This window comes from Miniopterus schreibersii (genome assembly GCF_964146895.1).
Source record: "Miniopterus schreibersii genome assembly, chromosome: 1".
NCBI lineage: Eukaryota > Metazoa > Chordata > Mammalia > Chiroptera > Miniopteridae > Miniopterus > Miniopterus schreibersii.
The window spans coordinates 116624267-116639636 of NC_138101.1; the positions used below are offsets into that span (position 1 = coordinate 116624267).

Consider the following 15370-nt stretch of genomic DNA (forward strand, 5'->3'; position numbering starts at 1 on the left):
GGAGAGCTGGTCATGCTGAACCTTTCCCATCTCTGGTTATTACAATTATTTTATTTGTTTTGTTTTGTTTTTAAAATATATCTTTATTGATTCAGAGAGAGGAAAGGAGAGGGAGAGAGAGAGAGAGAAAGATCAGTGATGAGAGAGTCATTGATCGGCTGCCTCCTGCACGCCCCCGACTGGGGATAGAGCCCGCAACCCGGGCATGTGCCCTGACCAGGAATCGAACCCCGACTGCCTGGATCCTAGGTCAACGCTCAACTGCTGAGCCATGTCCGGCCGGGCACAATCATTTTGTTGTTGTTGTTATTACTAGGTAAGTGAAAATAACTTCTCATTGGTTTAGTTTGCATTTCTTTGATCAATAGTAAGGTTAATTTTTTTCATGTGTCTACAAGTCATTTGTGGTTTCAAACAGTTTCTACAACACAGTCCATTTTTCAGCTGATAGCACGATAGAGTGAAGATGGCAGGGAACAGAGAGAGGCTCCTAGGCCACTAGTTCTGTGCAACCACAGCATGTAAAGGCCCGGGAACATGGCAGCTGAGGGGACTGGGCTGGAGGAGAACCACTCCCAGCACGTAGGCGGAAGGCTGCTGGTCTGCAGAAGCCTAGCTGGTAAAAGAATAGTAAAAATCTATTGTTATTATTATTTTGGAATTACTTCTTTGCCTTAAAAAGTGAGTGTAGTTCTTCAAATCCTGTCTCCATTCCCACCCTTGATAACTTATTAAGCAGCCACTTAAAGTAAGGTTGAGTTATGGGTTGAAAAACTAGAAAGTATTTAAAATCAACCTGAGGGAAAGCATTGGCCACTGAGCAGCCTAAATGCTTCTGCATTTACTACTCATACATAGTGCAAGCTGTCTTAACATTGGGCCTGGTTGAAGGCCAATTTCTTTGTTGCTTTTGCTGTCATCAAAATCAGGTTTTGAACATTTAGCTTTTGAATGCTTAGTAGAGCACTTCATGGGTCAGGTTCTGTAAGGATTAGTCATTGCATAGCAGCAGGGAGGGGGGCTTGCACATCTCCCCCCACCACACACACACTGCTACCCACCCAGGTGAGCCAGTAATCACAGTCCAGAATTCTGGAAGCCACAGTCCCTTCCCTTAGAAAATCCTCTGTGACTCCCATCCATAGCCTGAGAAACACCATAGAAGATGAACCATTTAAAAGTCCTCAGCACCTACTGGCTATAGGGTCTTAGACTCCATGGAAAGTCCAAGGGCAAGACAAAAACTGGAAATTAATAAGAAGTGTCAATTGTCATAGACTCAATTAAGAGAGAGTAAAATAAATCATTAGGGAGTATGTGGTTGACGCCCTATGTCAGAGTTTACTTTCTCGGCTGATGATGTTTTTTTTAATCGTCACCCAAAGAGATTTTTTCCATTGCTTTTCAAAGAGAGTGGAAGGGAAAGAGAGCGGAAGAGAGAGAGAAACATCGATGTGAGAGACAGAGATCAAGTGGTTGCCTCCCCCATGCACCCCGACAGGAGATGGGGATTGAGCCTACAACTGAGGTACATGCCCTTGACCAGAATAAAACCTGAGACCCTTGAGTCCCATAGGCCGACACTCTAACCACTGAGCCAAATCGGCCAGGGCCCATATAGCTTTAATAAGCACCACACACACTACACTCCTTATGGTCTTACAAACATTTTCCTGGGGTGCACGACTTTATGGAAGAAACCATACTATGTGGCTTCTGCTCATTTTCTCAATCAGTATTCTGGTTTCTTGGTAAACACGTGGTGTATCTAAATGCCAAGATGTGGCTGAAATCCCAAGATGCTACTTGTCTAGCTATGTGCCATGAGTATAATCAGAAGACAAAGAGACATAAATATGACAAGAATATAAACAGACTGCAACTACCTGCACAAGTAATGTGGTCAGTTTCCTTCCCCTCCCCAAAATGTTACATTGTCACCTTAACTTTGTCAAAACTGTCATATATAACTAATCAAAATGGTTAAACATTCTGGGTTAAACCTTTTCTATTTGCACAATGCACCTAAATCCCAATTTAAGGAACACACAGGTCATCTGGGAAATTTTAAATAATCTATTTTAAAAATAGTTCACATGACATAAAAACTATAAATCATTTATTTAATAAACATCTATATTTGTACCTAGTACGACCCTGGCTTTGAAAGGCACAAGTGAACCCCACATGGTGATAGTTCTGGTAAATTTCTCCTTCAGACAAGTTATCAAAAGTAGATATTTGATGTATGATGTCAACTGCCAGCTAAAATGTGTGCTACCTCAGATGGCTTCAAAGCCAAGGATATATTTTCTAATACCTTTGAGGAAATAAGATGAAATCAAATTTTTCTTTTAAAAAATGAGGCAAATAATTGACATTTTAAAATGTTAACAATAGCACATTTTACAAAAACATGCTGAATACATTAATATAGGGTGGGAAAAAGATAAGAAAAGCAGAGTGGAATTTGATAGCCCAAATAAATTGTGTTGACAAGTTCAATGAGACAAGCAGGGTCTTTATACAGAATTCCTGGGAGAACAGTACAGAGATGAGAAGGAAGTTATACTTGCGAGCAGCTCCATGTTTTATCACAGAAAAGAGACATGATGCCAATAAAACAACTGATAAAAACTGTTTGGAAAATATTTGAAACATAAACAAGTGAAAAACAATATGTCTAAAAAAACAAACAAACAGGTAGACCCAGTCACTGAATATATAAAAGCTAATGATGAAAAATTTAGGAAACATTTCCATTAGTTCATATGACTCATTTTCAATGACAATATTGCCCTTCTTTTTAAAGTAAAAGCCTACTTAGAATGGCAATATTTGAATGACTTTACCTATGGTTTCACACACTCCAGGATTACCTTCTCAGTGGATTCCAAGAACCTTAGTTGCTGTATCAACTTGCTATCATCTAGTTCTGTGCCCAACAGTCGGTGGGCATGGGATAAATGCCCTCTCTCCTCCATGAACAAAATCCTGAATCTGGTCCCCTTCGCCAGCTCCCAGAGTCCAGTCAGCTATGCTCCCCTGTGAGGTTAGGGTAGAGGGTGGGATGCCCCACTAAAGTGGCCCAGGCCCAGTTACTTCTTCCAGTTGCAGGTCTGCCAGCCTAGCAGATGCTGGCACTGCCATCACCTTCAAACCCTGGTATCACATTCTGGACCAGGGTGGGCTGCAGCACTTTACGACAGTCATTCCTTCAGAAGTTGCTCCCTTCCAGTGGGTCAGTCAGTCTTACCCAGATGCACAATCTGAGCATAACGGTAGCATGTGTCACCTAAAGAACTTCACACTCCTCAAAGGAGAAGCTCCCTTTCTCTAGACAAGCAGAGGTGTTGAAGAACCTCTTCAGAGTGACTCATATGCACCAGCCCCAGTGTTGGAAGTTTGACATGTTTCTGTGATGGGATCGGCTATCTATTGCTACAGAACTTGCTCTTAATGCTCTTTGTGCTGGAAGCCTGCTATGTAATTTTTAGCACGCCTTGGTATACTCAATATACTACACTGTGTAAATAACCATCTATATAAAACATCATCTGTGTACCATCATGATGTAGGGGCCTCCTCGAGCTCATGGAGAAGCTGACCCTCAGGGAGGGTCATGTCAGATCAAGTGCAGGGAGCAGTGGAGACTACTGGACTTGCAGTTCACTGCAGGTAAAACCCAGGTAAAAGTCAGGGCAAATGCCTTTCCTCCCTCCTTCAAGATGTGCCTTTCCTCCCTCCTCATCTGAGTGCTTGGTGGCTGCACTTGCATTTACCATAGGTTACTAATCACCTTCTGACATATCTCCAAGCTCTAGGGAGAAAGGGCTTAGATAAGCAAGAGTGGAATGAGAAGATGGTGCCTGCAGTCAGGCCTGGGGGTGAGGGGGACCCAGTGAGCATGCAGCCAATCCCAGTCAAGGCTTGTGGCACTTGCACAAGGCTATGAGACCATGGTGGCTTCAGGCTTCTCACTGCACCAGCAGGGAGCAGTGTGGCAATATTGCTGGGAAAGTGTGGGAATCTGCCCTGGGAGCTGGCCAGATGGCGTGGGTTCAAATGCCAACACACGATGATCTAACTGTAAGCCTTCTGCAACATACTCCACCTCTCTGTGCCTCTGATTCTTCATATATCAAAAGGGAATGATAATAATTCCTTCCTTTTGAAGTTTTGTTGAGAGGATTAATAAGATAATACATTTAAACTATTTAGCAAAGTATCTAACATAAACTCTTGCTTTTAGTTATTATTACTATTGTTAACCCAATTAAAATAAATTCTCAGTGGAGCACATAATTCTGAAACTCTTTTCCTCACATCATCCAAGGAAGAGGGTGAGGGGCTTAGAGGAGAGGAGAACTGTTTGTCTCAACGTGGTGATTATTTTAGATCTGTATTGTCTTTCTCTAAGTCGTAATCTATAGGCCTTCACAATCACAGGAAACAATGATATAGCTGACTGTCATAACAGACTCTGTCCCTCCGGTGCTGGCTGGTCTCTAAGGAAGAAGCTACACCCGTTTCCATAATGATGATGTAGAACAAACGAATACGTATTTCGTTTATGAAAACAAAGCAGGAAGAACAAGCTACGATTCATTTTCTCTCACATAAATCCAATAGGTAAGGCAGATTGTTTCAATGTTTTCCTATTTTCTCTTTAATAAGGATACATTATGTTTTTATCAAGTTAAAATATATTCATTAGTGTCGTCCATACAGTGTCACCATAGACAATGAAAAAAACAAAAACATCCTAGTTTCTCAGTTCCCTTTCATGTTTCTATCACCACCCCTCACTTTTATATATTCATTCATTTATTCAATGAACATTTATGGCGTGCTCTCTGTGCCTTTGTCCCTCTGCTCTTTGGAAGGAAAGCTTAGAGCAGTGAAGAGTAGGGGAGGCAGCTAGCAAGGGACAAGTAAACCAGAGAGCCTGAGGCTATAAAGAACCCGTCCACACTCCATAGACAGACAAGGACACTGCACCCCAGGGGAGCTAACTAAAGCCCTGAGGTCCCACAGCTGGTACATGTTAGTATGTCAGCTAGACTCTCGTCTAGACTCTTTGTACTTCATCAAGAACTCAGAGGGATGCAGTTAACCCTTGAACGACACAGAAGCTGGGGTGCCAATCTCTGCGCAGTCAGAAGTCTGAGTGTAACTCTGATGCCCCAGCCATCCCCTAGTATCTGCTGGGGGATTGTTTCCAGGACCCCTGTGGATACCCAAATCCACAGATGGTCAAATCCCTTATATACAATGGTGTAGAACCATACATACATTCGACCCTCTGCATGCGCGGATTCCCAACTGCTTCATCAAAAATACTCTTTTCCATCCACGGCCTGTTGAACCTGAAATTCAAATCCATGTTGTTCAATAGTCAACTGTAGTCTTCTCTGAAACAAAGTGACTAGAACTGAAGACCCACTCAGCTCGTTTTTAGACCCATGTTTCATATTTTTACTACTCAGTGTCTCTCACTTGGGTATTTCCCAGCTGGCTAACTAATCCAATTCTCTAGCTAAAGAAGAAACTAAACATTAATAATTTTCCTCTTGGTGATGACACGGCTACCAACACAAATGGAATTCTAGGCTGCACTGCTGAAGTCTTCCCATTCTACAAGTACTTCCTCATCACTGCGCTTCCAGGAGTCTCATGTTCCAAGAGTCCAACCTGCTTCCTGTCGGGAAAAACTGGTGACCATGAAGCAACATGAGAGTGTGTGCAGGAGAGAGAACGAGGGTCCCAGCACTTCCAGAGGTCACACCACTTAAGAACAAAAACACCTCAGAAGAAGGGTTTACAGAAAGACAATGGGAAAAATAGGAGGTCTGAATCTTCATGTGTACTCATAAGCACAACAGCTCAAACAATTCAGATTTTTCTCTGTGAAGAGGTCAAAATAACAACACCTAACACTTAGGATATGAAGCAAGCGGCTAAAAGACAAGTAATGTTTGTAGAAGTATGGTTTTGTAAAGAGAAAAAGCTACAGAGAAACAGATGTTAAACTTGAAGCATTCCTTTTTTGGAAAACCATTATAAGCAGGATATGATTTGAGAGAAGCTTAAAAGCCTCTGGAAGTTAACTGTTTACCATATCCAGTAGCACTGTCTAGAATGGATGTTTACTGATCAAATATAAACCTCCCAAGATGAGGCCCCAGGTCACCGCCACATCACAGACTCTCCTAGATTGTTCAGTCTCTAATTAGTTACAACTGCCGCTGATGACAAGAGATAATTACAAGTCATTCTCATGGTTAACTAACAAAAATTTTTACCAGAATTCCTGGGGCTAAGCAGAAAAGAACCTATTATGGTGTGATTTTTAGATTCAAACCTCTGCTATGTTACTTTATTTTACAGTTTCCTCTGATTATAATATTTCAAAGGAAACATCAAGGAAACCGTGAATGCCTGATAACAGTCTTTTACAAAATTTAATGGTAGTTATGGCTACTTGCATTTTAAGCAGCAGTTTCCTCCACATATAGATAACAGCTAGCTTTTCTCCTTTGTCTCCTCTTTCCCCCTTAATTTGTCTGTGTGTGTGTGTGTGTGTGTGTGTGTGTGTGTGGGTGTTGGAACAGGATAGTATGTGCATAAACAGTTAAACTTAGTGCAAACTGATGAACTAAAACAGGAGTAGGGAACTTTTTTTCTGCCAAGGACCACTTGGATATTTATACATCATTTGTGGGCCATACAAAATTATCTATGAAAAAAAATTAGCTATGAAAAAAACTCCTAGATTTATTGAATTTTGAGTCCTGCCAGCAGTTGCCTTGGCCGGGCCAGACCAAATGATTTCGCGGGCCCTATATGGCCCACGGGCCAGACGTTCCCCATCCCTGAATTAAAAGAATACTTCTCATTATAATCTTTGGACACAGATGTAAATAGAGGCTTTCAGGAACATGCTTTTTGTATTGCCGGACAGAGGACAGAGATGCCACATATAAAATGCACTCACTAAGTACCTGTTGTTAATTATATGGCAAAAAATTAGGACATAATAAAACTCTAGCATTAAATGATTTGATCTATAGAATACTGACTGGGTGCTGTTTTACAGACACTCCTGATTTTCCAGCTGTGCACGTAGGATAACTATAGTGACATCTGACATGGTCTGTGAGGTTTTTCTGTAGCATGTGAGGGACTTTCTTGCAAAGCCTTCAGCCAGTTTCAGCACCACAACCTGTTCACTGAGACCACTTAGGAGTGGGTTAGCCTGTAGATGAGCTCTGTGGAGTCAATGACACAAAGGGGAAAATGCCAAGTCTTTAGAGTCAATGAATAATCTGTGAAGAGAGCACCCCCCACCCAGCCTGGAAACTGCCCTCATTGTCAGCCTCTTCGCCCAGTGGATGAAGCTCAGACTCCCCTACCTAATCTACTTTCTCTTGTCTAGCCTCTCCCCCTGACCCCACTGGCTGGCCACAGCATCCACTGCCTGCCCAAGACTACCAATTCTTTCTCTCAAAAATCTAACTGATAAAAGCAGGTAGTGGCCATCAGGGGCTCTGGAGTTAAACCATGATGTAGAAAAGGAGAAAAAAATTCACCAACCAAGAGCCCAAGTTCCTAGGAAAAATAACTGTCCATGAAGGGAAAAGGCTGGTCAGCAGAGGAGGGAGCAGAAGTGCAGGGAGATGCAGAGACAGAGACACTGTTTGACAGAGACCCAAAGAGTCCCCCAGGGACAAACTCCAACCCAGAGAGACTTCAACTGATGGACCAATCTTGGCTCCCACATGAAATGAAGCCTGTGAGTCTATGTTTCCTACCTGAGGATGGTCCAGGAGACGCCCTGTTACATTCTCACAACAACCGCCCCCTGTTCACTCAGGTGGGCTCAGCTTCCTGCACCCACAGACTCCACAGAGGAGGGAAACTGTATCACCAGGACTAGTCGGTCTGCAGGGACTTTTCTGAGTCTCTATTATTTCCTCATCCCTACTTCCCTGCTCATCCCCCAAGAGTTAGTGTGTGCAAATGAAGCCATCAGCACTGCTACCTCAACTGTCCATCACAGAAAGCCAACACCCCTCCTTTCACAATGGAAGCTCCCCAAACTAGCCTCACACAGGTCCTATCCCTGACAAGATCTTTACCTCCCATCTCACATAGCCAATGACCTGAAATACTCAGCACTTACACAACTGCTTTGCCATAAAAGGACTAGGTTTATCCCATGTATTTATTTCTGAAATATGTTTGAGTGTTTAATAAATGCAAAAATCTTTAACAGAATTAGCAAAATCAGAGATGAATGAGAATATGAGAATGGTATCAGCCTTCAGGAAGCTAGCAATCCTGGGGACTAGGAGAAAGTGTTGGAAAAACACATGGGAGAGTAACTTTAACTGGAGGAAGCTGAACAAGTCAAACTGGTAAGCTGGGCTTCCCAAGGAGATGGGGAGGAGAGGGTTCTGGGTGCTTCTGGGCAGGGCTTAGGGAGTGGGGAGCACATGGTGCCCTGTGCGGCTGGCATCCTGGAAATGGGAGAGGACATAGGAAAGGCAGGTGTGAGTCAAAGGAGGAGGCCTGCAGGGCCCATTAAAGAGCTGGGGGTTGACAAAGCAGGCAATGAGGCCCAGGGAGGCCCTGAGCAAGCAGGTGTACAATCAGGGTCAGTGCTTGTAAAGTTACCAGCCCTGAGGCAGCCACTGCAACACACTGAATGTAGCTTTGGAAAACAATAGCTCTCTAATCATCAGTTTGGATAAATAACTGTGTAAAATAAGAATGGACTCTTGGTCCTGGCTCCACTGATTGAGAGTAAGAGCTTTTTAGCAAGTTCAGTCGTTCCTTCACCTCTCCTGTCAGAACCGTCATTCTCGTCCCATCTTGGGTGTTCGGTATCACTTGATCTAATGACAGTAGAAGCTCAAAGCACAACCTGATCTTCAGCAAGTTAGGAAATTCATATTCCTGAATGTTGGAAATCTGGTCAAGACTCCATATCTATACTCTTTTTTTTTTTTTAAAGTTTTACTTGATATAACCAGCCCTTACATAAACTCTGTTCTAAGCTGATGTTAATTATCAGGGGGAAAGAACTAAATTCTGACCATTCCCACCATGGCCCAGATTATGGACAATCCCACCTTCATTTATGTAGCCCTGAGCAACATATCTAGAGAAGCAGAGTGATGAACATGTTTCTAATTCAGGTGTTACAGGATTCATTCCTTACATATCTCCAGACAGGAAAGGGCTGTAGCTGGGCAGTTTCACATCCATGTGAGCTGTTGGGAGGGCAGAGGACAAGGAAGTGCGAAAGGACAGGCCACTGAGCAACTGCGAAAGGCGCCCAGAGGACTGAGTGTCCGTCCCTTCCAAAGTGGGCTAGGCCTCACACGAGAGAGTTCGGCCAGGCCCCATGCTGCTGCAGGGAGGTGACCACCAGCCGGCCTGGCAGCTCCCCCTACTGCTTCCGGTGGCCCTTGCCAAGTCACCAACATTCACGGGGCTTCACATTCTTTGGCTATGAAATAACATTACCAGCATGCCTCCATCACTATCCTGCCAGAATAAAACAAACTGACTGATTGGCCCCTGTGGTCTTCCAAATGACTGTGACAGCCATCTTTCCCAGGAAGTCAGTGGAGCGCTGAGGACCGGCCCGTGGTGTGGGGACACACTTTAGGGTAGACCTCAACCCACCAGAGAAACTACAGGAAGAAAGGGTCCATGTGATGATTCCCAGTCACCCTGATGGCTTGGAGCCAACACAGGGCCATTCTGGGCCTCACCTTCCCCCCACCCAGAGGCCAGCCAAGCAGGGTCACAGAGGGACAGGCTAGACTGCAGGACCACAGCTGCACTCATCCAGTGACTGAAGGCTGGGATCTGGTTCAGTACCATTTATTTATCCAGATTCAGAACTTATGAAAGCTGAAGTATTATTGGTTTCATTTTTCTTGTTTTTAATTTTTAGACTATTAACTATTATTTATTTTGTCCCAAAGCACATTTTTTTCTGATGAGAAAAAATAATGCTCCTCCTGCCCACCTTTCTGTTCACCTCCTGTTTTCAGTTCTCTGTTGACTACTTAAAAGCAAACAAACAGCCCTGGTCAGTTTGGCTCAGTGGTTAGACTGTTGGCCCATGGAATTAAGGGTCCTGGGTTCAATTTCAGCCAGAGGCATGTGCCTCGGTTGCGGGCTCGATCCCAGGCCCCAGTTGGGGTGCATGCAGGAGATGGCCAGTTGATGTGTGTCTCTCTCTCTTACATTGATGTTTCTCTCTCTCTCTCCCTTCCACTCTCTGCAATGAAAATTGAAAAAAATATCCTCCAGTGAGGATAAAAAAGCAAAAAACATCATTTCATTACAACCCAACTCAGCTGGTCTCTGAGGCTTTGGGCACTGGCATGGATTTCTGCAAGCATGTATTGTACATTATCTCTTTCAACACTACCAGGCAACCTTCAATCCCAAAGCTAGTGTACACCTCCCAAGTTAATCAGCCAACCACAGAATTGGAGAAAGAGGCCAGATCTGTCAAGATCTCTGTTGTTGGCATAGCCCGGCTGGTGTGGTTCAATGGTTGAGTGTTGACCCATAAACCAGGAGGTTCTCAGTCAGGGCACATGTCCGGGTTGCGGGCCCAATCCCCACTAGGGAGTATGTAGGAGGCAGCCAATCAGTGACTCATCATTGATTTTCTGTCTTTCTCCCCCTATCCCTTCTTTTCTCTGAAATCAATAAAAACATAAAAAATTAATTAAAATAATTTTAAAAAAACTTCTGACATCTGTATGAAGACACGAGCCACTCACCTGGGCACTTTACTCATGTCAGAAGGAAAGACTTCTGGCAGACCTGGTGATGCCCACCCACTTAGAGGCTAGGCTGGTGGGCCCTGTGGTCCTCAGGAACCTGCTGTCACATAGGAGCTACTAAGTCCTAAGCAAGTTATAGACGAGGTTGGGAGCCACCCTGCCCACACAGAATTCTAAAGGGGATTCTATCATCTCTTACTCAGGGATCCAACTCTCATCTCTAATCCAGACCTTCAAGACTGGGGGAGACTGCGCAGAGCCTACATGGTGTGTGCACATGAATTCCACAGCCTGAACTTTCTGCTTCTCAACAGTTGTCACAATGGTGGGAAGAATGAACTAAATCCATGAACATACAATAAACACCTAGTACGCCCAGCACTGTAACAAGCTCTTATGACTCTGAAATATAAGGTGAAAAGTACAGATATACAAGTCTGTGTCATGGTAACTAAGCTGGTCTAATTCTCAGTCACTCATCCATAAGTACCCTCTTCCAGAGTCCATGGTGGGTCTCTTTTTCAGGGAACATGGCTCAAAAGAGACTTAAGCTCGAGACAGCAGTGGACGCAAGTGTGCTCTGGAAGGCCAAAGTTAAATAAACGCAGCTTCAAGTTCTTTTCCATTCTGGGTCTCCCCTGAACCTGGTCCCATCAATGATAACTCTTCCCACCAGAGAAATGGTCTGGCTTGTCTACACAAACCTACTTTTACTACACTGGGCATGAAATGATCACCTTCACTTTTACTTAATAACCAACATGTTAGATGCTCTGAATTATAAGAACAAAATCCCTACCATGTTTTGCCTGAAAGCTGTCAAAGAACAAAAAAGATCTGTTCTGTAAAAAGGTGACTTCTAACCATTAAAGGCTAGTTCAGCCCCTGTAGACTTAATTCACTCCCCTTTCTATGTGCTTGTTTGTTTCCTTTAAAGACAGGTTAATTTCTTGCCAGTTATACACAGTTTCAAAAGATGCTCAATACAGGCAGAGCCCTCTTTCCCTGGTCTGAGCCTGGTTCCAACACAGCGTTAAAGACAAACAGTTTTATGAAGTGATGAAAAAGGTTTCCTCTAGGTCAAAATGACTTGGATGAGATTGCAGAGCTCCTCTCCCATGTTGCCTCTGTGGCAAGCTGCTGAAATTCCCTCTTTTTTAACCCTCCTGTTCTCCCAGTCAAGTGGCCTTTTCTGTTGTTGTAAGCAAATACCCACAGATGCAGCTGTATTCAGATGGGGACCCACACTGGGTCTAGTGTGTGTGCAAGGGAAGCATGGGTCAGGAGCCAGTGGAATTATATGGATACCCAAGAAGAAAGGTGTTCTTCACCAACGGAGGGGAATACAATCCTCTTTCAACTCTTTAGTACCAAATACTGAAACATATTAGTAAGAAAGCTTAATGTACTAGGAATGTGTGCCTTTTACAGAGTTTTTAAATGATTCCTACCTGAGGCAATATCAAGAGCTTACAAGGGAACAAAGAAGCCGAGTACTGAACTGCAGTGACAAAATTCATTTCCTCACCAGTTTATTGAAGGCCTTCTATGGCCTGGTCCTGTGCTGCTAGGACATCCCAGTACCTCAATGGAGAGCAGCATTCTTGTCCCTCACCACCCTCCTCCATCCCAACCCCAGCCAACTATAAGGAGTTGGAGGACTTTATTTCATATCCACTGCCCAACGCAGAATATGGTGGGTATACACTTACCCTTCCTCAGACATCCTTGCAGCAGAGGCACACTGGGGCTCTCCACCGGCTCTCAGTGCATGGCGGTCATTTTCAGAATCACTCATACGTCCTGTCCCCAGGGACCCCTTACTGTGTGGGAAGGCTGCAGGGCCATCCTCACACCCGTTCAGCAGGCCATGGCCTACTCTCGCTCTTGTCCTCTCTGGCTGGCGCCCCTCATTGCGCCCCTCATGTGGTGCCGGAAGATCTCTTGACAGCTTGTATCCATGAGAAATCAGGAGGTCTTCTACACTGTACATAATGCACCGGCCTCATCCAAGCTCAGCTTCTGGGATGGTCATCATAGCAGGACCCACACTGAGGGGACAACAGAAAGTGTTTGTGAGGACCCACCAATTCTCCCTGCAGCCACATTTGACACCACCACCTCCCTTCACCCTGAACTAGACCCTGGTTATGAATACAGCACAGTCCCCGCACAGAAAGTGGAGATGGGGATTGATGCCTGAAATGACTCTCTGTCTTTTTCAAGTAGAGAGTGTGGATGCTGCAGGGGCTCTGTAGGATGTGGTGGTTATTCTGGGGACCCCACCCTCAGATGGCTGCCTCCTGCAGAGGAGTCTGGAATGGTGTTTGAGCAATGAAATGATTGGCAGTGTCCAACATCCCTTGCCCCAGTCTTTTCAAAACAATAGGCATAGGAGAGAGGGTAAAATACAGACTTGGAAGCTGCAATTACTAGTTGGTATTTCTAAAAAGAGAAACTGCTAGTGTCCAGCTTAATCTTATTATACTTCCCTGCTTTCATCTTGTAGATATACCTTTCACTCTAAAAGCACAGAAAGAGATCTTTAATCAACACAGAGCCATGACATACTTGAGCATGAAATGCTGAGCAAGGGCAGCTACCTGGGGAGGTCAATCAGCTGCTGAAAACAGATCTTAAGTTTTTAGGCTCATAATGAGAAAACACATGACATACTGATCAAGCCTACACGCCTAACCTACTACACGCCTTACCCTTTCCACATGAAACTTTTAAGAATCAAATTTCTCCTCAATAAATCTTGGGTTAACATTCTGCATCTCCAGGCCCATGGTGTCCGCATCCGAGTCCTGCCATAGTACATGAATTCACTGGCAGCTGCTTCCCACAGTAAACTGTCCTCAAGCCACAGTACAAAAAAAATAAATAAATAAATAAGTAAAAGACAGGAACCTGCTTGAGAGCATGTTTTTGAAAGCAAGTGGGGCTGCCACGTTTATTTTTATACAAGAGAATCTTCTTTCCTACGTCTTCTCGTTGTTAAACGAGAAGGGTGGAAGGCAGTTTGGTCAGCTGGCTCTGGCTCCCCAGAGGTTGTGGTGCTGGCTTGGGAAAGCAGCACACCAAGGCCAAGCCTTTAAGAGCTGGCCAGCTCCAGCCCTGCTTCACTGGTGGACGGAAATAGTGCTGAGGCGGCCCCTCGAACAATGGCCAGGAAATGCCTGCTGCCCGTGTGCAGGTGAAAGGAGACGCATGTGCTTCCTGTCGGTGGGAATTCTTACTGAGGCCCAGGCTTCTTCTGACTGCACATGTCCTTCCTCCTCACCACATGCTGGACTCCAGCAGCAGCAAAGGCTCAGTTATCAGCATGGAGAGTATCAGACTTTGGAAGGCTATAATTTTCTATTAGGTCTTTACATGTTATGTGAGGTTGACAAGCTCTGGCAGTTGTTGCACTAGTAGAAAAATCTCCATAGAATTCTGCCATCCCTGACATTACCGCTGGGTGTTTTTTAGAGAGTTGTACAACTTGGGTCATTCACTTAGACAGAAATGGAAGGACCAGAGAGGCAAGCCATCTGTTCTTTGATTCAACTGAGTAAGTCGCTGGACTACAGATTGCAGATAAAAGAGATTCCATTACAGACACATGGCTATGGGACACAGAGTCAAGGTTAGGAAGGCAGGGTCTTTGTTTAGTTCGATGCTATACCCCCAGAATCTGGTACATAATATGCACTCAATAAATAACTGTTGAATGAATTCACAAATGAGGGAAAGGGACATTTGACCTAGGTTTTAAAGAATGATTAGGAGTTCACTAGATAAACTGCATGTGCATGTGTATGAGAGGGTGAATTGACATTTAAACTAGATTTTGGGTACAATTGTTTCAGCAGTAAAGAAATAACGTAACAGAATCCTGGTGGCCTAGACCAGGGTCCCCAGGCTCTTTAAGAGCAAAGTGCACTGCACTCCAACTAGCCGTCCCATAGACTGAGGGACAGGCCAGTGTCTACCACAGAGCTGGTTGTACTGCAGTCCATTGTTGGAGTGGTAAGAAATGAGCCTCTCAAACATGTATGTGGCTTATTTTCCTTCTGGGGTTAGGTAAATTGGGCCATTATGGCTATGTCTGCATGGTGATTATATTTAGCAAACCCTTAAATGGCAAAACCACCCAGGCCAAGCCATAAACATCTTTCAAAAAAGATTCAAATCCCTATGAGCCACAATTTGATCTATAGGTCTGAGGTCAAAAACATTGATTACTGGAAACTCCTAACTTTTTCATCTCACAGAAGCCAGAGCTTGTGGAGAGCAGGAGTACAAAGTATGCCAGCTTGAGCCCCTGGGAGAGAAGAGAGGAGGGGATGACCCCCAGGTCCCATAACCCACATAAGTGTTCCCAGCCACCATCCAATCCTTTGCCTCACACTCTTCACCTTCTCAGTCCCAACTCAGAGCCTGGGCTTCTACCGCATCACCTTACCCATGCTAAACATCACCTCTTCCTTATGCAGACTGCTGAGCAGTCACACTGTTTCTCTAATCCCTGTCATATCCAGCTTACTTTCTTCAGCATCCTTATC

At 44.3% G+C, this 15370-nt stretch overlaps 1 protein-coding gene across 1 annotated transcript in view; it reads right to left on the bottom strand.

Annotated features, from left to right (window-relative positions):
* JCAD (junctional cadherin 5 associated) overlaps positions 1-15370 on the bottom strand; it is a 44616-nt gene that overhangs the window by 18231 nt on the left and 11015 nt on the right. The window contains exon 2 of the mRNA XM_081160680.1: positions 12530-12868. Within this exon, the coding sequence (XP_081016806.1) occupies positions 12530-12810 (281 nt within the window). The 5' untranslated portion in view covers positions 12811-12868. The remainder of the gene's footprint in view (positions 1-12529; positions 12869-15370) is intronic.